This window comes from Lampris incognitus, chromosome 9, assembly GCF_029633865.1.
Source record: "Lampris incognitus isolate fLamInc1 chromosome 9, fLamInc1.hap2, whole genome shotgun sequence".
Classification (NCBI taxonomy): Eukaryota; Metazoa; Chordata; class Actinopteri; order Lampriformes; family Lampridae; genus Lampris; species Lampris incognitus.
In genome coordinates, this window is record NC_079219.1 from 60,670,067 (window position 1) to 60,693,925 (window position 23,859).

The following is a 23,859-nucleotide window of genomic DNA, read 5'->3' on the forward strand; positions in this document are numbered from 1 at the left end:
GAGAGTGTGTCCAAGTCATGTTGGTCTGGTCAGAGAGTGTGTCCAAGTCATGTTGGTCTGGTCAGAGAGTGTGTCCAAGTCATGTTGGTCTGGTCAGAGAGTGTGTCCAAGTCATTTTGGTCTGGTCAGAGAGTGTGTCCAAGTCATGTTGGTCTGGTCAGAGAGTGTGTCCAAGTCATGTTGGTCTGGTCAGAGAGTGTGGCCAAGTCATGTTGGTCTGGTCAGAGAGTGTGTCCAAGTCATGTTGGTCTGGTCAGAGAGTGTGTCCAAGTCATGTTGGTCTGGTCAGAGAGTGTGTCCAAGTCATGTTGGTCTGGTCAGAGAGTGTGTCCAAGTCATGTTGGTCTGGTCAGAGAGTATGTCCAAGTCATGTTGGTCTGGTCAGAGAGTGTGTCCAAGTCATTTTGGTCTGGTCAGAGAGTGTGTCCAAGTCATGTTGGTCTGGTCAGAGAGTGTGTCCAAGTCATTTTGGTCTGGTCAGAGAGTGTGTCCAAGTCATGTTGGTCTGGTCAGAGAGTGTGTCCAAGTCATGTTGGTCTGGTCAGAGAGTGTGTCCAAGTCATGTTGGTCTGGTCAGAGAGTGTGTCCAAGTCATGTTGGTCTGGTCAGAGAGTGTGTCCAAGTCATGTTGGTCTGGTCAGAGAGTGTGTCCAAGTCATGTTGGTCTGGTCAGAGAGTGTGTCCAAGTCATGTTGGTCTGGTCAGAGAGTGTGTCCAAGTCATTTTGGTCTGGTCCGAGAGTGTGTCCAAGTCATGTTGGTCTGGTCAGAGAGTGTGTCCAAGTCATTTTGATCTGGTCAGAGAGTGTGTCCAAATCATGTCGGTCTGGTCAGAGAGTGTGTCCAAGTCATGTTGGTCTGGTCAGAGAGTGTGTCCAAGTCATGTTGGTCTGGTCAGAGAGTGTGTCCAAGTCATGTTGGTCTGGTCAGAGAGTATGTCCAAGTCATGTTGGTCTGGTCAGAGAGTGTGTCCAAGTCATTTTGGTCTGGTCAGAGAGTGTGTCCAAGTCATGTTGGTCTGGTCAGAGAGTGTGTCCAAGTCATTTTGGTCTGGTCAGAGAGTGTGTCCAAGTGATGTTGGTCTGGTCAGAGAGTGTGTCCAAGTCATGTTGGTCTGGTCAGAGAGTGTGTCCAAGTCATGTTGGTCTGGTCAGAGAGTGTGTCCAAGTCATTTTGGTCTGGTCCGAGAGTGTGTCCAAGTCATGTTGGTCTGGTCAGAGAGTGTGTCCAAGTCATTTTGATCTGGTCAGAGAGTGTGTCCAAATCATGTCGGTCTGGTCAGAGAGTGTGTCCAAGTCATGTTGGTCTGGTCAGAGAGTGTGTCCAAGTCATGTTGGTCTGGTCAGAGAGTGTGTCCAAGTCATGTTGGTCTGGTCAGAGAGTATGTCCAAGTCATGTTGGTCTGGTCAGAGAGTGTGTCCAAGTCATTTTGGTCTGGTCAGAGAGTGTGTCCAAGTCATGTTGGTCTGGTCAGAGAGTGTGTCCAAGTCATTTTGGTCTGGTCAGAGAGTGTGTCCAAGTGATGTTGGTCTGGTCAGAGAGTGTGTCCAAGTCATGTTGGTCTGGTCAGAGAGTGTGTCCAAGTCATGTTGGTCTGGTCAGAGAGTGTGTCCAAGTCATGTTGGTCTGGTCAGAGAGTGTGTCCAAGTCATGTTGGTCTGGTCAGAGAGTGTGTCCAAGTCATGTTGGTCTGGTCAGAGAGTGTGTCCAAATCTTGGAATTTACATTTAATTTTTGTGAAGAATTTGGTTCTTAAGTCTTCGTATGTGCTACATTGTAGCAGGAAGTGTTGCTCTGTCTCCATCTGTCTCTGGACAGAGCTGACATAGCCTGTCTTCTCTGGGCAGCAGGTCTGCCTGTGTCGGCCAGTCTCTACGGCCAAGCTGTGATCATTGTCTCTTTCTCTGTCTCTGTTCCTCTGCCTTGCTCACATGAATCCTCACACCGTGTCGGTTGGGTGGTACGTGTAGAGATGTGCTGCCTCAGCCTGCCATCCAGTGTAGCCCCTCTCTAGAGCGATAGAATAGGTAGATGAACCAGATCCTGTGTTTTGGTAAATAAGGCAATTGTTCTTTTCTAAATTCTTTTTCTTTATTTTTCTTGCTTTATTTTTTTCCCCTGTGACGGCCTGGCGGCCTGTCCAGGGTGTCTCCCCGCCTGCCGCCCAGTGACTGCTGGGATAGGCTCCAGCATCCCCGCGACCCTGAGAGCAGGATAAGCGGTTTGGATAATGGATGGATGGACGGATGGATTTTTTTTTCTTACAAAACTGTCTAGATGGAATTGGAGACAGTGAATTTAACCCTTTTGTTCTCTGTCTTCCTGAGAACGCCTGCTGGGGGAGTCTTTGCCATTTCCCTGCTAGCATAATAAATGTCCTGAGCATGGAGTTGCCATAAATTGTAGGGGTTGGAAATGAGTGTTTGGTGCCTTCCTAACGTTTGCTTGAATGAGTGCCTGAAAAGGTTCTCAAAGGATAATGTTGGTGTCTCATCATTCACAAAGCAAATGATGCTGTCTGTATTTTGCCTCATCATTTTCAGAGAATAGACATGCCAAATGTAAAATCCGTGTTTTATCCAAAGGAAGATGTGCTTGAGTAATGAACTGTTAAACATACCTCCTCCTTGTCCTCCTCCACCCTGTCCTAACCCGCTTCAGACGTTGCGAAAGAAAGGTTTTAATGGCTGCAACAGCCCTGAGCCTGATGGGGACGACTCCATCGACCAAAGCCCACTTAACGAGGACAAGTACCGCAAGACGGAGGACCTGGACATCCTCTTCAAACGCTATGGCGTGAGTACTATCAAACTTTCATCACCTTATCTAACCTACCCTTTCTCTCCCCCCTCTCTGTCTCTTTCTCTCTCTCTCTCTTTCTGTCTTCCTTTATATCTCTCTTTCCCTCTGTATATCTCTCTCGTCCTCTCTGTGTCCTCTGCCTGTCCACCCCCTTCCTCCCTCTCTCCCTTTTGGTTGGGGAACAAAGGCTCTGAACAAGAAAGAACACCGGGACTCTGAGAGCCCAGACCCGGAGGAGCCCTTCTCCCTCACCCCCCGCACTGAGGAGAAATACAAAAAAATTGACGAGGAGTTTGATAAAATGATGCAGAACTATAGGCTGTCAGTGAGTACTGCCCAAACGCCACCCCCCTCCTGCCATCCTGCCCTCCTGCCCTCCCGCCCTCCTTCCCTCCTCTACATGTTGCTGTTGATCAGCCAGGCAACCTGAGCTGGGATTGAAGGACGGGGCCGTGCTAATGGCTGCTGATGGTGGCCTGACTACTCACAAAAAGCGCTCACCTTCACGCAACCCCCCCCCCCCCAAACACACACACACTACATCCCTCACCCCCCCCCACCCGCTTTACCCCTCACCTCCTCACTCCCCCCCCATGGCTCAACCCCACCCCACCCTCCCATCCTGTGTGTGCCCCGGGCAAGTGAGGAAGCTGCTTCTCTTTAGTTTGGTGCTTGTAGTTTTGTAGAAGATTCATTGGAGTGAAATAGTGTTGGTAGGATATTCTATAGGATATTTTGTGATTATGGGTAAAATGGTGATGCAACAGGTACAAAGTACCATCAACACTAATGAAATCCATAGGATCACAGTAAAAAAAAACAAAAATCTTCAAAAGTTAATGGCTCTCAAACGATGGTTAACAAAATGCGAGTTAACTGAGGTATTTTACAAACAAGAGCTACATGTCATACACTATTAAATAAAAAATGGAAGAAACCAGCTTAGTGAAAGTTATTACCACACAATGAGACAAATCTGATAGCATCACTGGATTTACCCATCCAGTGTTTAGTAACACCGAAGAAACCAACACACAACAGCCTCTTTCAGTATGGAGCCCATTGTAGCTTGAACACTGTGCACACTTCTCAAGGGGAAAATTCTGCCGATATTATCCAGGTCTGTGTCTTAGTGCCAGGCCACCAAATGCCTTTTACCCCTCATCTCCTGAGACAGTATGTCTTTGATTTATTTTTTCCTCCATACTTGATAAGGCCATTAACGTCGCTTTAATGAGCAGCACTCAGCTTACAGCCCCAGTTCCTGTCTCTGCTCCTCTGAGAGCTCACCTGGGCCAGGACGCACAGCAGCTGAGTCGCTACATGCACGAGATCCACAATATGGTTGTTCTCCCAAATCACACACATGTTGCTCCACCACGTGAAACCACACACCATACATAAACATTTCATAAGGACCAAAATAGGATTTTCTTATTTAAAAACAGCATCAGCAGGAAGACCTTAACCACTCGCCCTCATCAGAGTTGCCATGTAAGAGGAAAGACACAGTTGAATCAGCTGAGCGGATATTGCTCATCCCACTTTCAACCTGCGTCTTATCAGCCAAACCATTTTGAGCTGAAATAGCTCTTAAAAGCTTTTCTGAGGAAAAAAAAAAAAGCAGTGGCAGAAGAAGAATAGAATTCAATCTACCACCCCTGGAGATCTGCCACTAGTTCTGGCACTGGTTGATTGGAAGGTAGCCTAGCATTGCTAGCGGATAGCATCCCCAAACCCGTCACTTTCAGTCTCAGTCTGCAAACCAGCAGCCACTCTATCCCGGCACACCTTTTACAGGGATCACAACGCTGAAGCATACAGCCCCCTCCCACCCCCCACAGCATCGTAATCCCAACCTTACAGCCAGGGGCCGGGATATACAAGCTTAATCCCACTTGTACTAAAATATCCCCCAAGGTAAAGAGAGAGAGGGGGAGAGAGAGAGAGAAAGGAGGGAGGCTTGGTGAAGCTGACCCAACACTGAGGTCAGAGACATAACTTAAAGGTCACAGGTTTGAATCTCAGGCCAGCTGAGATGGCGACAGTTGAGTAGAAATGACCTGTGTTAAAATCTGAGATTGTATGAAGTTCCACATTGTGGTTCCTGTTTGTTTATTATTTAATTGATACTGTCTTTGAGGATGTTACATAATGGACAGATCATTTAGTTTCTTAGAAAAGCTGTGGATAGTTGTCTTGTTCTTTAATCTTTTATTTTTTTATTTTTTTTATTTTGGAGTTTTCTCCATTTTTCTCTCCAATTGTACTTGGCCAATTACCCCACTCTTCCAAGCCATCCCGGTCGCTGCTCCACCCCCTCTGCTGATCCTGGGAGGGCTGCAGACTACCACATGCCTCCTCCCATACATGTGGAGTCACCAGCTGCTTCTTTTCACCTGACAGTGAGGAGTTTCACCAGGGCTGTTTGCTTGGTGTTCCACAAGAGCAATGAGTTGAAGTTGAGTCAGATCTTTACCGGGGTTGGTTTTCACAACCACGCTGTCTCGCTGTTTTGTCTTTCAAAGAGTTTGGAGATGGGAGGGAGACAGAATAGTTGAAGAGGAAGGTTCAGCAGGATGTGATCTCAGGTCAGCAGTCTGACATCTAGTTTAAGAGACACAGAGACTTCATCCCTTCAATATCTTCAGCCACCAACTTGACCGAATAAAACCAGCAAATATGGGGCTTCAAACGCGTTTAGTTGTTTCATGTGTGTTCAGATCCACAGCTGTGAGCAAGCAGGATGACACGTTCCTAAAGTTGATAAAAGAAGAAAAAACTTTCAAAGACAAAAAAGGGGAAGAAGTAAAAAGTAGGCCATGTGTTGAATTCAGATTGATATGACTCCTGCATGTAGGAACACTCCCGTGAAGAGAGCAAGACAGAGAGAGAGACAGAGACAGAGAGAGAGACAGAGAGAGAGACAGAGAGAGAGACAGAGACAGAGACAGAGAGAGAGAGACAGAGAGAGAGACAGAGACAGAGACAGAGAGACAGAGACAGAGAGAGAGACAGAGACAGAGAGAGAGAGAAAGAGACAGAGAGAGAGAGAAAGAGAGCTTTGGATTTGCTGTGAGAAAATAGGTTAGCTTTTCTCTCTCTTCTCTTTTGTTCTGCTCCCAGAGAGGAGGCCTCCATCCGCCTCAGACGAGCCCCAGCTTTACCTCAGAAATCACTCCTGGGTCATTATTTACTTGAACCAGGTTCTCTTTAAAGTGTCCATTCTCTGCAGTACTTCAGCAGAGTGATGAGCCAGCCTCCTGTCTGCACCAGCAGCGTTGGCTTAAAATGCAGTTTGAGTCGGTGGCGGTAAAATGTCATTTATTCATATGGCTTTGAGGCGCGTAGGAAAGAGTGAAGTGAGAACAAATGCGTCTCCAGGAGAAAATTTGTTAGCCTACCGTTAGCTAGTGTTAGTGAGGTGATTTCATAGGCGAAAACTAGAAACTGCCGAACAGTCAATTATAACTAGCCTGTGACGCTACAATCCCAGCGCAATACCTAACATCCAGCCATCCATTTCTCTAGCAAACTAAATGGAGAATGAAATTTAAACATATGAAAAACTTTAATGAATTTCAAAAAACTGAATACATCCTGGGCAGCATGGTGGTGCAGTGTTTAGCACAGTCACCTCACAGCAAGAAGGTCCTGGGTTCAAGCCAGGTAGTCCAACCTTGGGGGTCATCCTCTGTGTGGAGTTTACATGTTCTCCCCATGTCTGCGTGGGTTTCCTCCGGGGGCTCCGGTTTCCTCCTACAGTACAAAGACATGTAGGTCAGGTGAATCGGCCGTACTAGACTGTCCCTAGGTGTGTGTGTGTGTGTGTGTGTGTGTGTGTGTGTGTGTGTGTGTGTCGGCCCTGTGATGGCCTGGCGGCCTGTCCAGGGTGGCTCCCCACCTGCCACACAATGACTGCTGGGATAGGCTCCAGCATCCCTGCAACCCTGAGAGCAGGATAAGCGGTTCAGATAATGCATGGATGGATGAATACATCCTTATACGTCCTACTGACATGGCTTGACAGTTTAAAGCTTAAATCAGGGTTTTAGTTTAGAGCACATAGCATAAGATAGATTCATAGTTTTGGTAAGACTCAAAGCCTAAGAAGCCTAAGAATAGTGTTCTCATTGGGTTTTTAGTTTCGTTTTTCTTACATGAACAACCGGACACCAGGCCGACCTTCTGCCTTTTTTAAGAGATGGCGAAAACTTGACAGGCCCAGTCTGGTGAACATCCTTCTTAAGGTGTCCTTGTGAACAGACATTCAACCCTTTGTCATTCAGGTGTTATTAAGTTGCTTCAGACAGTGATCTTCAAGCCCCCAATATAAATGTAGTCGCCTATGGAGAACCTCACTGGCCCCCACCATTGTATGCCCCATGCTGACACAGCCCTTCACCTTACACTTACTACCACCACACCATAATCCCATCCATCCATCCATCCATCCATCCATCCATCCATCCATCCATCCATCCATCCATCCATCCATCCATCCATCCATCCATCCATCCTCTATCCCTAACAGTCTGTGTGACTAGTGTGCGGTGCTATAACCTGCTATCTACACCTCTGTCTCTCTCTGTCTCTCTCTCTCTCTGTGTCTCTGTCTCTCTCTGTCTGTCTCTCTCTCGCTCTCCATTCCTCTCCTGTCTTTCTCTCAGGAATCTCCATTTCTCTCCCACACTCACAGACACACAAAACCTCAGGAAAAGTGTGGGTTTTACTTCTCTAAAAGTTGTAAGGAAGTAGTGGCACTGACACGTCTTCCCCTCCAGTTTGACCTCCACTCTCTCTTTTGAAACCCCCTAAAAAGTGTAGAATAGCTGAGAAAAACAAGCAATGAGCAATTTACAATAAACCTTGTTTCTACCTTCTCTTTTATGGCCCATCTCTTTTCTTCATCTAGTCCCTCCCTCCTGCCCCACCCCGTACACCATCATCACCATCCACATCTGCCCCAAACAAAAGTTATGGAGCACCACAGAAGCTCCGATCAAGGACAGATGGGTGCCCTTCTCTTCCTTTGTGATAAACTGGGTCCCAGGCAGCCGAGTACAGGGCGATGCAGGGTTGTACTGGCCCATATTCTATTAATAAAAGTCCCTCTTTCTGACTGAACTGAGTCGGAACTGGTTGAAATGGGTCACAGGCGGGCAGATTGTGGGACAACCCTGGGGTCCTTGTTCTTGATCCTCCAGTACCCAGAGATATCCGGTTAGTCAGTTACTGAGTTGCCCACTTTGAAAAAACAATGCCAGTAAAGGTCCTTTCTGGGCTTGGTTGTTAGAGGTAAAAGCTGCACTTCTCAATGGCTGTGCGTCAGAATAAACATCTTGTAATGTCTAAATTAGTTTTTGATGCCACAGTTCCTGAACTTCATTTGTAATGGCTAGATTCATGAGCAGCACGGTGGTGCAGCGGTTAGCACGGTCGCCTCACAGCAAGAAGGTCCTGGGTTTGAGCCCCAGGGTAGTCCAACCATGGGGTGATCCCGGGTCGTCCTCTGTGTGGAGTTTGCATGTTCTCCCCGTGTCTGTGTGGGTTTCCTCCGGGTGCTCCGGTTTCCTCCCACAGTCCAAAGACATGTAGGTCAGGTGAATCAGCTGTACTAAATTGTCCCTAGGGGTGTGTGTGTGTGTGTGTGTGTGTGTGTGTGTGTGTGTGTGTGTGTGTGTGTGTGTGATGGCCTGGCGGCCTGTCCAGGGTGTCTCCCTGCCTGCCACCTAATGACTGCTGGGATAGGCTCCAGCATCCCTGCGACCCTGAAAGCAGGATTAAGTGGTTTGGATAATGGCTGGATGGAAGGATGGATGGGTAATATATATGTTAAATGTAGGAAGTAGTGATACAGATAGATGATATGCTTACAAGCAGTCAAGACTTTGTATTGTTTTCTGTTTTTCCCAACTTCTCTGTTTGACGGACACCATTGGTTGAGGTGTTGGGGTGCTGCTGTCATGAGTAGTGCACGGTGTGGGAGATCATCAGTAACCGGGCCTGTAGAGCTGCTGCTGTGATGGAGACTCAGCCTGGCATGGGATGTGAACGCCAACACAGCTTCCTGGCTGCAACACCAAGCCACCTTGCATGCTAATTCTACATGAGCAAGAGAACCTTTTTGTGTGTGTGTGTGTGTATGTGTGTGTGTGTGAGTGGTTGTGTGAGCATGCACATATTAAACAAGTGTATTTGAAGAGTTCATTTCCAAAACCGTGTGCATCCATTTAGAAAAAAAAAGTGGTACTTGAAGTTCATGTTTTCCCATTTTGTCAGTGAAGGACTAAAGTTCTGCACTGTCAGTTGTTTTAATACTGTGTTGTCTGTCATTTTGCCGCCACCACTTTTTTTGAATATGATGATATCGAATCAATTCAGAATTGATCCAACTCAAAATTTGGAAGGAACTCTGATGGATGACTGCATGACTGAACACCTTCTATGTGTTGACACCCACAACTCACTGTTCAGACATGATGATTTAAGGGGGCATTGCCATCTCTAAGTCCCACTTTCTTCCTGTGTGTCTCCACCAGTCTGCCGTCCCACAGCCTACCTTCTCCATGCCCGTCACAGTTCCAGTGTCCAACCAGAATGCAGCGGCAACGGCAGCCCTTCAGTTCAGCAACAACCCAGGTGGGGCCCTGGTCACCACCACCTCATTCGTCACCTCCACCCTCACAGACCCCCGCCTGCTGTCGCCACAGCAACCAGCTCTGCAGAGAAACACCGTGTCACCAGGGTTACCACAGAGACCAGCCAGTGCAGGTGAGCTCTGGGGGTAGGTGAGCTCTGGGGGTGGGAGGGCCAGCAACGCTGTGTTCATATGATTAAGACTAATTTTTGTGTGCGTATACGTCTGTCTGTGTCTTCATGTGTTTGTGTCGGTGTGTATGTACATTTGTGAGTGTGTGCGTATGCGTGTGTGTGGCCTTAAAACAGCAAATGACTGACAGAAAAACTGAACTGAGAAATAAGTCCCAATTTCTGCTGCAGTAAAACCAACAGAGAGCATAGTCAGTAGTTATTGGTACTGTCCTTTGCCTTTAAACAGCAAATAGGTTTGAAGTGCTGCCATCTCATAGCAGCGGTTTGGCCTATGGCTGGTCTGGATGTCTTGTGTTTGGATAAATGAGCATTTGCTCTACACATAGCACACTTAAGAACAGGATTTCATCATGGAAGAGTTTAACCTGCAGTTGACTGGTATACCCCTGTATGTTTCTGCTGCTTTCTGTGTGGTAAACCGGTCCTCCTCCTACGGCAGGAAGGATTTGTGCCCCATTTTCACGTCTCAGACAAGGGTACTTATCAAGCTTTGTTCTGGCAAGTATAATCTCATTGTAAGTCAGAATTAGGTGATGTAATGCATGACAACCACATTACTGCTTCTTTCATAATGAGCAGTTCCCTGGAGCCAGAGGGTTTTACAAGGTAGGAATTGAACCTCTCACCTTGACAGTGTTGGTGCCATACACAAGGCATAGGACCAGGTATGGACCTTCTTGGTTTAAAAATGAAGAGGAAAAAAAAAATTTGTTCTCAAACATGAAGAGTATTTTCTTCATTTGAATAAAAATGGACAGTGATGTTTACAAGTAGAGCAAAAGACATCAGATGTATCCAGATGAACTGATTCAACCTTCTTTGATTTTCTTACCTGGATTATTGAGCATACATAAAGACAAAGGACATCAGGCAACAATTTTTCATATCTGAAATTGGTGAAGAAAATTGTTTCAAAATTACATTTTTATTTTGAAAAAAGTATGAAACAAAACCCTGCTGTGTGATATTTATCCTTATGTGTACTTATGTGTTTTTCACCACACCGTCTCTCTCCTCCTGCAGGAGCTCTTCTCGGAGGCGATCTGGGGAACTCCAACGGAGCGTGTCCGAGTCCAGTCGGTGAGTGAACTCTGTTTCCACCTTGATGTAACTGACTTTGGAGGACAAATACGTTTCATGCAGCATCATGCTACTCAGTACAGCTGGGCCAAAGATGCCTTCTCCTGTCAGTTTTTTGGTCACCATGGGGTTTTTCTATTGGACTTGTTAAGGAACAGATTCAGATCTTGGCTCACAGACGGAGGGGACATTTTGTTATGGTGCAGCACAGAATTCCCTGTGTGTGGCAACTGGCAGTCACATGCAAACACAGAGACAGGCGCCGACACAAGTATAGTCATACACACGCTTGCTTGCTGGTAGTCCATCGAGTCTGATGATGACATCCCTCTTCGTTAACGGTGTGTTCTTTGATGACTGTAGAGTCCAATTCTTGATCCACGGGTTTATTGCACGTTGGGCACATGAAGTTTGAGTTAGTGGGGGCAGGCATAGTTGTGTGTCTCCTTAGTCTTTTCTGTTGTTTTTTCACATTCCTCTCAATTTCCAGCTGTTCTATACCTCTGTGGCAGATCTCCAGCCAGTTAGAATGGTTGATGGCAGCTTGCTGCAGTCTCAAAGGGTCGATACAACATTTCTTCAGCAATGTTTTTAGCTGGCCTTTGTATCGTTTCTTCTGACCACCTGCGGACCAGCGGCCCAGATGAAGCTGTCCATACAGGACTTGATGTGGCAGGCATTCTTGCGGCATTCTGATGACATGCCCAAGCCAGCGCAGTTAGTGTTCAGTGACTGTGGCTTCTATGCTCTTGCAGTTTGTCCTAGCAAGAATCTTGGCATGGGGAACACGGTCGTACCACTTGATCCCCATGATTCGCTGCAGGCACCTTATGTGGAACCACGCCAGCAACCTTAGGTGGCAGCTGTATCTGACCCAGGCCTCAAAGCTGTATAGGAGAGTTGTGATGCAGGTGGCTTTGTAAATTGCAATTTTGGTGTGCAGGTGGAGGTGTTTGTTTGGAAGACCTTACGTCGGAGTTTGCCGAAGGCTACAGAGGCTTCTTTGATTCTGTTGTGAATTTCTTGATCAGTGTTGCAGCCCTCATAAAGGATGCTGCCCAGGTATTTGAAAGATGGAACAACTGAGAGTGATTGGTGTTCTATAATGAAGACAGGCATAGTGAGTGGAGAGTTGGACCTATATTTGCATCACACCTCAGTCTTGTTGGTGTTGACTGTTAGACCCAGCATGCTGTAGGCATTCACAACTGCAGCAAGGATGGTTTGCAGGTCTTCTGGTGTGTGAGCTTCAAGAGCGCAGTCATCAACATACTGCAGCTCAAGGACCTGCACTGCAGACAACTTGCTGGTTGCCTGGAACCTTCGAATGTTTAAGAGGTTTCCGTCTAGCCCAAAGCATGTTGTGATTCCACTTCTGCCTTCCAGATCTTTATTGAAAAGCTTTTTGACACATAGGAGGAAAATGTTGAAGAATACTGGTGCCAGCACACACCCCTGCCTCACTCCAGTGCATACATTAAAGAGCTCCGATTCCTGTCCTCCTATGGCCACCTGTGCCGCAATCCAATCATGCAACTGTGACAGAATGTTCACAAATTTGCTTAGACAGCCAAACTTTCTCAGGATTTTCTAAAGTAGCTCTTGATTCACAGTGTCAAAAACTTTGGAGGTGTCGACAAAAGCCATGAAAAGGTCCTAATGTTGTTCATGGCACTTGTAGCTGTCTTACTGTGAAAATAATATCCACAGTACTCCTGTTCTTCCTGAAACCACACTGTGACTCTGGCAGCAGATGTTCTGTCAAGTACTTCACCATCCTGCATAGCATGACCTTTGCCAGGACCTTGCCATGACTGTTGCCGCAGATGAACTGGTCACCCCTGTTTTTGTACAGGGTGAAAATTTTAGCATCCCTCCATTGTAGACAGACACTCTCCTGGTCCCAGACCTACAGGATGTACTGATAGATCATTCTGGTGCACAAGTATCCTCCTTGTTTTAGGTGTTCTGCTGAGATATCATCACTGCCAGGGGACTTATTGTTCTTGAGGGAGTTGATGGCTGCAAGTACTTCTTTAAAAGTTGGCAAATGGTCAAGGTCTGGGATGGGTGGACGAATTGGCAGCTCTTCCAGGATGGATTGGTCAGTTGGTGAGTGCTGGTTAAGTAGGGCTTCAAAATGTTCTGCTCATCTTACCAGGATCCCCTTTTGGTCTTTCGGGGTGGTCAGTCCATCCACTGATTTTAAGGGTGTGATAGAGGAGTTCCTAGGCCCATATATAGTCTTTATAGAATTGTAGAAGTTGTGCATATCATTTCTGCTTTGTTCATCCACCATGTATTTTGCAGAGTGCACAAGGTTATTTGTACCTCCTTACATGCTGTTTGCCACTGCTGCCGAAAGATTGGGGATGCAGGACAGTTGAGAGTGTTTTCTGGCTCTGTAGCCTATAGAGTTGACTGCAGCTGGATGTAGCAGTGAGGTTAGGAAGGTCCATTTCTGATCCATGAAATTGTCACATCTCAGAATGACCTCAAACTCTGATGTTGTCATGCCTACAGAGTGACAGAACTCATTCCGTGCTGGGACTGACTCCAATTTAGCACAGTTCAGTTGCTTTTTTACGGGTTTCTTAAGACACTGTGGGGGGTGCACTTTGATGTGGAGCTTGGTCATGATCAGGCGGTGATCCGTCCAGTATTCTGCACCTCTCATGGCCCGGGTCAGCAAGACATCACTAGTGTCAGTACATCTTGTTATGACATAATCAATCAGGTGCCAGTTTAGATTGTGAGTGCATCCAGGATGTTTTGTATTTAGTCTTCTGCTGAAACAGTGGGTTCGTAATGGTGAGGTCATGCTCTGCACAGAGTGTTAGCAGCCTCAGACTATTTGCATTAACCTGACCAACCCCATACCTACCCAGTACTCCACTCCATATATCATTGTTCTTTCGTACCCTAGCGTTAAAATCTCCCAGATGAAGGATCTTGTCCTTTTTTGGGATACGATGAAGGGCCTCATCTAGTTGCTGGTAGAAGCTGTCCTTCACACCATTGTCAGATGGTAGTGTTGGCGCATATGCACTTAACAGAGTGGCATAAATGCCTTTACTAGGGGGATACGGAGGGTCATTAGCCTCTCATTTAGTCCAGTGGGTTTTTCAATGAGGCTGGGTAGAATGCTTTTCTTGATTGCCAGTCCAACACCATGCTGATATTGTCCGCCAGGGGGATAGCCTCCCCAGAAAAAGGTGTACCCTCCTCCTTCCTCTCTCAGGGAGTCTTCACCCAGGAGCCTGGTTTCGCTAAGAGCAGCGATGTCCACATTGTAGTGTCTCAGTTCCTCAGCAATCAGCATAGTCCTTAGATTGGTCTGTTACCATCATTATCAAGGAGAGTCCTAACATTCCATGTTGCCAGTTTGAAGGGGATCATTTTCTTGTTTTTACCGTAGGATGGAATTCTCAGTAGGCACAATAACATACCCAGGAGGTGGTTGGTTGAGTGGACAATTTTTAGGCCACCTTTTCTAGGCCCCTTCCCAATTGGGGTGAGCAGTGTGGTCCCTAAATAGGGCTGCTCAGTCACACGGGGGTCTGCCGTAAGCAGCTGCCACTCAGCTGTTAGCGACCATATAACCCATGCCACTGATGTGCAGGGCTCTGGCTAGGAGCTCCCAGGCCATTCCATCGCCAGACACTCCAACACCACCAGACTTAAACCATATGTAAGGCCAGATATTTTACACCATGGTGAGAGGTGGACACCTACGCAAGGAAGTTTTTAGAGTGCCACAGGGGGTGCGCAGTGCTCTGTAGCACTGTCTTTGCCATGACAGGTTGGTCCTGCTGGGATGACCAGTCACCCATCATGACTGCAAGAAGCTGCCAGAAACTCCAGACTGTCAAAGAACCGCCTAATGTGTGCTGCCAAACACATTGCTTTTCTCTCAGGGTGTGCTCCCCTAACCTGTGCTGCCAAACACATTGCTTTTCTCTCAGGGTGTGCTCTCCTAGCCTGTCTCAATAGACTTCCCACAAGGCAGCGGGGCAGTGGTTGGCCATGAACAGCCTTTGGGGACCATTGCAGGTCCGGGATCTCATACCAAATTGGCCTGAGGCCGTGATTCGCCCATTTACCGTGTGTGGCCATGGGGAGGCCTGGCAGGGGTCTTGGCGGAGGAGAGGCTATGTACTGGTGGATGAAGGCTTAGGCACTGGGCTGCTTCCTTGTTCACCACAAGGGCTAGCCAGCGGCAGCAAGCTATAAGCCAGTGGTTAAAAAAGCAGATGGGAAGCAAGCATGCATCTTTCCTCTAACTACTGCACTACTGCACTAGACACATCACATCACCCTGTGTGAAACACACACACCGTACACACACACACAGACACAGACACACACACACATAAACAGGTATGTAGTTTAAACAAACAGTCTCACACACATTACACATCAGTACATACACTCTCACAAACAAACATAGAAACACGTTTCGTGGACACAAAAACACGCATTCTTTGTCTTTCACACACACACACACACACACACACACACACACACACACACACACACACACACACACACACACACACACATTGGATTTCAGATACTCTCACATGCACGTGTCCACGTGTAGTAGGCACACAAACATTTTCACATATACACACACACACACACCTGTTGGTGGGTGACAGCTGAGGGTCACAGGACAAGCCACTTGTAAACAGTCCAAAGAGAGGATGGATGATAGACTGAGAGAGGTAGAAAAAGGGAGCGGTTGTAAAAAAACAGAGGAGGATAGAGGGATAGAGAGAGGAGAAAATGAGGGATAGAGGGAGGGCTAGAGAGAGGAGAAAATGAGGGATAGAGGGAGGGCTAGAGAGGAGAAAATGAAACCAGTTTGCCCGTTCTTCCCTCCTTTACAACCACACATATTTCTTTTATTTTCTTTTTCTGTCTCTTGTATAACTGTGTCCTCCTCATTCTCTCTCTCACTCTCTGTCTGTCTCTCTCTGTGTCTCTCGCTCTCTGTCTCTCTCGCACTCTCTCTCTCTGTCTCTCTCTCTACCTCTGTCTGTCTCTCTCTCGCTCTCTCCTTCTCTCTGTCTCTCTGTCTGTCTCTCCTGCTCTGTCTGTCTGTCTGTCTGTCTGTCTGTCTGTCTGTCTGTCTGTCTGTCTGTCTCTCTCTCTCTCTCTCTCTCTCTCTCTCTCTCTCTCTCTCTCTCTCTCTCTCTCTCCTCTCTCTCTCTCTCTCTCTCTCTCCCCACCCCCCCTCCCTCCTGTCTCTCTCAGCTGTTCCCCCTCATCTTTTTTCTGTACTAATCCCTGTCTCTCTCACTCCCCTGCTGGTCTCTTGTCCTGGCTTAGGCCTCTCCTCAGAGGTGACTTTGACACAGGCCAGAGCCTTTAAATCCCATTAGCCTGCACAGACATGCTAGCTGGACCATGGGACGAGATACTGGGAGAGGTTTTCCTCAAACACTTGATAAAAGGCTGTGTTTCTGGTAGGGGTTAAATAAGATCCATACATTTACACTGCAGTAACATTTCTTCTGGCTCTACATTGGAGGAATACGTCAATGCCAAGTTTTAATCCTGGTTTTGGCATTTCCACTCCTTGACTGAAAGACTACAAAGTGATACTTCGTTCAATGAGAGACTTAAAAATTACATTTGTTTAAAGTCTAACAGAGTTGTTAAAAGTCATGAAGTCAGTCTAGTCATTAACTCCATGACTTTGTACTCACAATTTCAATTTATTTTATATATTACTCCAAAAAGTAATGTTGTATTCTGCCTTTACTGACAGCAAAGTGAAAGACAATCAATTAAAGCATAATATGACACATGATCAGTTCCCTCTCCTTACAAACAATGTTATTGGGTCAAATCACAATTATATTTAGTACCAGAATCTGAATCAGTTTTTAGCCATGTGAGGAGGCATTTTCAAGTAATTACATTGTGGTGCTCACATGCCACATCTAATATAACAATCACATAACATGATCGGATGCATGCATACATCACATGTCATTAAAACCACTGATATGAGAAGAGGCCAACAGATGAGTTGTAGAGTAAGTTAAACTGAAGTAATGATATGCAGTCATGTAGGGAGTCTGGAAGTTCTTGTTATGCAGCTCTATTCCAGGATTTGCCATGGACTGAACTGGAGACCACAGGCCAGTATGTGGTGTCTAAACAGTGTTTTCATATGCTGGGGGACTCTTGGTTTAAAAACGTCACAGAAAATATGTAAATTTTGAAGGATATTTATCGTTAAATCTATAATACAGTCCACCACTACAATTTACTGACATAAAAGTTTTTCAATAGCGCGCACACACACCCCGGAGGGTGTGCTCCAATTATTGGGGCATCACACTGCTCAGCCTCCCTGGGAAAGTCTACTCTAGGTGATGGAAAGAAGGCTCCGACCAATGGTCGAACCTCAGATCCAAGAGGAACAGTGTGGATTCCGTCCTGGCCGTGGAACAATGGACCAACTCTTTACCCTTGCGGAAGTGCTGAGGGGGGCATGGGAGTGTGACCAGCCAGTCTACATGTGTTTTGTGGACTTGGAGAAGGCTTACGACCATGTACCGGGGGGTACTGTGGGAGTATGGGGTACCGGGGCAGTTGCTACAAGCCATCCGGTCCTTGTATAACCAAAGTGAGAGCTGTGTCAGCATTCTCGGCGCAAAGTCAAACATGTTGTCGGTGGGTGTCAGACTCCGCCAAGGTTGTCCCTTGTCTCCGATTCTGTTTGTGATATTCATGGACCGGATCTCAAGGCGCAGCCAAGGTGAGGAGTGTGTCCATTTTGGGAACCTCAGAATTGCATCTCTGCTCTTCGCAGATGATGTGGTTTTGTTGGCTTCATCAGATCGTGACCTCCAGCACACTGGGGCGGTTTGCAGCTGAGTGTGAAACGGCCGGGATGAGAGTCAGCACCTCCAAGTCTGAGGCCATGGTTCTCTACCGGAAAATGGTGGATTGCTCCCTCCGGGTTGGGGATGAGTTGTTGCCTCAAGTGAAGGAGTTGAAGTATCTCGGGGTCTTGTTCGTGAGTGAGGGTAGGATGAAGCAGGAAATTGACAGGCGGATTGGTACAATATCAGGAGTAATGCAGACATTGTACCGGACCGTTGTGGTGAAGAAGGAGCTGAGCCGGAAGGCAACGTTCTCAATTTACCAGTCAGTCTTCATTCCAACCCTCACCTATGGTCATGAGCTTTGGGTAGTGACCAAAAGGGTGAGATCGCGGCTGAAATGAGTTTCCTCTGTAGGGTGTCTGGGCTCAGCCTTAGAGATAGGGTGGGGAGCTCGGACATCCGGAGGGAGCTCAGGAGTAGAGCAGCTGCTGCTCCTTCACATTGAAAGGAGCCAGTTGAGGTGGTTCGGGCATCTGAGTAGGATGCCTCCTGGGCACCTTCCTTTGGAGGTTTTCTAGGCACAGCCAACTGGGAGGAGACGCCGGGGTAGATCCAGAACTCGCTGGAGGGACTACATATCCAATCTGGCCTGGGAACGCCATGGGATCCCCCAGGAGGAGCTGGAGGGTGTTGCTGGGGAGAGGGACGTCTGGTGTGCCCTGCTTGCTGCCACCGTGATCCGACCCCGGATAAGTGGCTGATGATCAGATGAGATGAGAAGTTTTTCGGTAAATAGACTGTTTTGAACAGTGAAGGTTGTTTTGGGGGCCACATTGTTGACTTTCCTGTGAAATGGAAGTCTTAAGATGATTAATAAGCGTGTTAACTGTTTTGATGAACATCAGAGTGTGAACACTTAACTCTTTCAATCAGAAGATATCTTCATATTCTGTAAGAGAGGGCAGATTTGACTGGCTGGTCTTCAGGCTGGGATTGGGGATTTAGAATGGGACTAACATGTGAACTGGGTCATGAATGTTTTTATGCTTCAAGAGGAAAAGTAAACTGTAGTAGACCAGACTGTGTTTAAGTCCAGCAGGACTCTGAATTAACCCCACTGACCTAACCCTGCTAGATATGAACTTTCTATCTTTATCTCTCTCCATCTATCTCTCACCATGTCTTTCTCTTGCCCGCATCTCTTCTCCTGTCTGCTGTCTTCTACACTTTCTCTCTCTCTCTCTGTCTCTCTCTCGCTCTCTCTCTCTGTCTCTCTCTCGCTCTCTCTCTCTCTCTGTCTGTCTCTCTCTTTCTCTCTTCTCTTGCGCCTTGGATGTTCGTTCTCAGCTGTTGTGTCCAGAGGCTCAGGGAATGTCACCATTGACGTCATCCGGCATTCCAGGCATTCCTGTGTAATGGGAGACAGCAGACACATGCACACATGCACACACTCACACACACAAACACTTTCAGTTGAGAGATAAGAAGAAATATGCTCATAAACATAAAACAACTCATAAAAAGTGTTAGACACTCCTCTTTCTCTCACACACTTACACACACACACACACACACACACACACAAACACAGTTGGGAGGTACTCACACCACCAAACAAATATACTCAAAAAATTACACACGTTTGTCAGTATTCATATGTCAGAAAAAGGCATGCATTCGTTCCTTAAAAAAATGGAATTTAAATTAAAATGAATGACATTCATAATTACTTTAAAGAAAACATCACCATATGCACACACAAACACACACACAAGCAAACGCCAATGGTCTAGTCCCTGTCTTGGTGTTGGGTTTAAAGGCACATGGCCAGCAACTGACAAACACATGTGTGGGTTTCAATCCATCTCTCTCTCTCTCTCTCTCTCTCTCTCTCTCTCTCTCTCTCTCTCTCTCTCTCTCTCTCTCTCTCTCTCTCTCTCTCTCTCTCTCTCTCTCTCTCTCTCTCTCTCTCTCTCTCACACTCTCACACTCACTCAGCCACTCTGGCTGTGCGTCAAACCGCTCGCTTAGCCCCGCCCACTTGTTTTTGAGTGCCAGTGAAATACCAGCAAGGGCCACTAGGTGGAGAAGGGCTGGCGGAGGTGGGGGTATAAAGTGTATCCCACCAGGGTGTGTACGTACCAGCACATTCATTTCACATTTTCCTGTCCACATGGTATGTCAATTCCTACAATACATGAAGGACTGAATATTATACTCGCATAAAGAGGAACAGACCAACTCATATTAGCAATAATTAGTGCAAAACTACCAGTTTGACAAAGTAACTCAGTTTACAATGACTATCGTTACATACACTGATATGTTTACAGTATATTTTCTTCATAATTTCTTTTAATTTTTAGAGTATTCCATAACATTGGGAATGTACATTTCACCCAAATCATAAATACAGTGCAGCTGGAATAAAACAAAACTTACTCACATTTGTGGTTAATTGATTCATGAGCTGCCAGTCTGGAAAACTGTTGTTGCAGTGGACTTCTGATGTCCTCTGAGTTAACACTCACTTTCAGGCCTGCACCTTAATTTGCCTACATTTCACGTGTCTAATCAGAGGGCTGAACAGCCACTCACCCTGTTTGCTCACTGGGATTTGGGGTAGCCCTGGTCATGGTGAAAGTTTGAGTGAATGTGCAAAATAGAGGGTGAGTGGTGCAATAGCGCTAAGGGGTGTTTTGGGGCATCTTTCTCTCTCACTCCTTCTCTGCCTCCTAACATGTTTCCCTCCTCTGCAGCGCCCCCTCCTTGTCTCCATGTCCATTTTCTCTTTCAGAGCACAATAAATGGATGAGTGTCCATTTGTTTGGCATCTTTGCATGTGTGTGTGTGTGTGTGTGTGTGTGTGTGTAGTCTTGTGAACGTATTTCATGCAATCGAAGATACCACAGTGGCGTCCTTTGCAGACACGTACACTAACACACACACACAACATAAGCACAGACAGCTTCCTGTCCAAATTATCAGCACATCATGAAATAATAAAAATAGCCCAAAATTTATTTTTGACACTGTCACTAAACTGACTTGTAAACCACCCCCTCTCTGTCACACTTCCCTTACTGCAACTTACTTCATAGAATTCTTCACCACTAAATGAAATTTAAAAAAAAACAATATCCTCCCCTTTCTCAGTTCCCACCCAGGATGGGGTGATTACCCTTGAACATTCTGCTTCCTGCAAGCTCACCCACTTTGAGAGCATCTCCCTAGAACCACTCTAGACTGGTATTTTCCTGAGTCTACAAATCAAGGTCCTTAGCAAAGACTATTTATTGGTTGACTAATAGAATCAGGTATGTAACTGCTTGGTTGCAATAAGATGATTGGTTGACTAATAGAATCAGGTGTGTAACTGCTTGGTTGGAACAGACCTGCACCCACACCGGCCCTTTCTGGATCATGTTGCCCATCCCTGCCATAGAGCATGGCAAGCCTAACCATTGATTTGTATACCTTGCCCTTTACCCTCAAAGGCATATTTTTGTCATGAAGTACTCCAGCTACCTTTCTCCATAAATTCCACCCAGACTGTGTCCTTTTCTTGACTTCCTTCTTACCACCGCCTGTATTGTCATGTACTACGCGCTCATACTTAGTACTCAAGGACCAATTATTCAAGCACTAAGTGCTAGAATTTGTTATCTTCTGGGACATCTTCTCCTAAGGTCAATCCTGGAGTTTCTACCTGCTTATTTATACACAGGTACTCAGTCTTTGTTCTGCTGATCTTTAGTCGTCTAATCTCTAGCGCTTCTCTCCAATATTCAAGATCTCTCTCTAACCTTTCCTTGTCCTCATTTGCTAGCATGGTGTCATCAGCAAACATCAAGTTCCATGGTGGCTGTTTCTTAAGATGTTCTGTGAGGCTGTCCATCAGTATCACAAACAGGAAAGGGCTTAACGCCGATCCTTGATGCAGTCCTACCTTTACCTCAAACTCACTTGTTGTTCCCACTACACATTGAACTACGGTCTTACAGTCTCTGTATATGTCCTGAATTATGCTGATGTAATTTTCTGCCACTCTTTTCGCTCTCAGGCAATACCACAACTCCTCTCTCAGTACTCTGTCATATGCTTTCTCCAAATCAATAAATACGTCAGCTTGATGCTGATGCTGAAAAAGCGTTCGATCAGGTGGAATGGCAATATTTGTTTTCAGCTCCAAATAAATTCGGATTTGACGATGCCTTACTCTCTTGGATTATCAATCAATCAATCAATCAATCAATCAATCAGATTTTATTTGTATAGCACTTACAAACAAATGTAACACAAAGTGCTTCACACAATAAAACAACAAGATCCCCCCCTCCTCACAAAAAATAAAAGTACAGGCAAATTTTATAAAAGTACAGACAAGTTTAAAACTGAGTTAGTAAAATAAATAAAAGTGCCATAAACAATGATTGATTAAAAGAAAGTAACAACAGAGCAGAATATATAAAAATAGCAAAATATATAAAACACACACACACACACTATGAATTTAGCCGTAGGCTGTCTGTGAATGTTCTCATTCATCCAGGTCGTCATGGTTCTCCAAAGGAGTTGAATCAAGTGCAACTGGACTTGGTATATATCCGTGAAGACGTTTCGCCTCTCATCCAAGAGGCTTCCTCAGTTCGTGCCTTTCTGACTAGACCAAGCTGGTCTGACTGGCTGGTGATGAGACTCAGATATTTATCCTCTAGGAGTCGTTGTCAGAGCTATTGATATGCGTGGCTCTTTGTGTTCCGATGTTTACCAACGCTCGTCGCTAACAGAGCCATAAATATGAGTGGCTCTTTCGTGTACCGATGTTATGGCCGCGCCCGTCGTTATCGGAGCTATTGATATGCGTGGCTCTCCTGTGCTCCGATGTCCAGCCGCGCCCGTCGCCATTGGAGCTATTGATTTGCATTTGTTTAGCAGCGACGGTCGTTGGGGGTGTTAGTTTGGACTTCATTGTTCAGTGGTCATGAGAGTGGTTGGAGCCGTTAGTGAGCGACTGTTGTTCTTGGAGGCTAGGCTTCGTGAGTCTCCTGGGTAGAGATGAAAGGACGGCATTGTAAGTGGGAGATAGGTGGTGTCGCAGACCTCCTCCTCTGTTGAGGGATGGTTTTTCCAGTTTCGCATAGATGGCTTCCTTCACCCCTCTTTCAAACCATCTATCTTCTCTGTCCAAAATGTGTACGTTGCTGTCCTGGAAGGAGTGTGTCTTCTCCTTTAGGTGTAGATAGACTGCGGAGTCTTGTCCTGAGGAGTTTGGCCTTCTGTGTTGGGCCATCCGTTTGTGTAGTGGTTGTTTGGTTTCTCCTATGTATAGGTCAGTGCAATCCTCATTGCATTGTACAGCATACACCAGATTGCTTTTTCCGGGTGTGTGGTACACGGTCTTTGGGATGAACCAGTCTTTGTCGGAGTGTGTTGCTGGGTTTGAAGTATACCGGGATGCGGTGTTTGTTGAAAATTCTCCTGAGTTTCTCGGAGACCCCAGAAACATACGGGATGACTGTGCTATTCCTTCTGTTCCTTTTCTCCTCATTGCTCACCTGGTTGGTCTTTCTGGAACGTGTTGCAGTTTTCTCAAAGGTCCAACTGGGGTAGCCGCAGGTTTTTAAAGCTCCCCTCAGGTGTTTGTGTTCTTCCCGTTGGGCCTGAGTGCTGCTGGGCACATTGTCAGCTCTGTGTTGCAGAGTTCTGATGACGCTCAGTTTGTGTTCCAGCGGGTGGTGTGAGTCGAAAAGTAGATATTGGTCTGTGTGTGTAGACTGTCTGTCAGACAGTCAGCCAGTTTGTGTTCTCTTTTTAGGGCCCCATAACATTCTCATTTGTGTTGTCATTTGGTTTCTATGTCCCAGTGTTCCACATATGAGTTGTTGCATTGTGTGATGATGTGGTTTACTCTAGTCTGTGGTTGGTTAGCAGTGCTAGTCTGAAACTCATCTTTGTCAGTGGTTACAGGGTCAGTTAGTTTCACAACCAGCTGGCTGAGGGGACTCTTTCTTAGCTCTTGGATTTGGAATGCTTTAAACTGCAGTATGTGGTGGGGACTTGATTTAAAGTGGCGGGTAACTGAGCTCAAATCTGTGTTTTGGGATACCCATACCCCAGGAAAACCTATCAGTAACCACCCAGCCAATTCTGTATGATTAAAAATGTTGCGAAGTATATAAAACAAAGCTTCAAAAACGTGTAAAAATCTGCAGCGTCCACTGGTTTCAGACTCTGGGGGCGTGGCACCGAAAGGAAGACGGCGATGTCACCAAGGAAGCTAGCCAAAAAATCAAGAA

The 23,859-nt window shown here is 46.3% G+C and overlaps 1 protein-coding gene across 1 annotated transcript in view; it reads left to right on the forward strand.

The window, feature by feature from the left end:
- Positions 1 to 23,859, forward strand: part of mef2d (myocyte enhancer factor 2d) — a 122,814-nt gene that overhangs the window by 41,999 nt on the left and 56,956 nt on the right. The window contains exons 3-5 of the mRNA XM_056285906.1: positions 2,989 to 3,126; positions 9,344 to 9,575; positions 10,659 to 10,715. Coding sequence (XP_056141881.1) covers positions 2,989 to 3,126; positions 9,344 to 9,575; positions 10,659 to 10,715 — 427 coding nt within the window. The remainder of the gene's footprint in view (positions 1 to 2,988; positions 3,127 to 9,343; positions 9,576 to 10,658; positions 10,716 to 23,859) is intronic.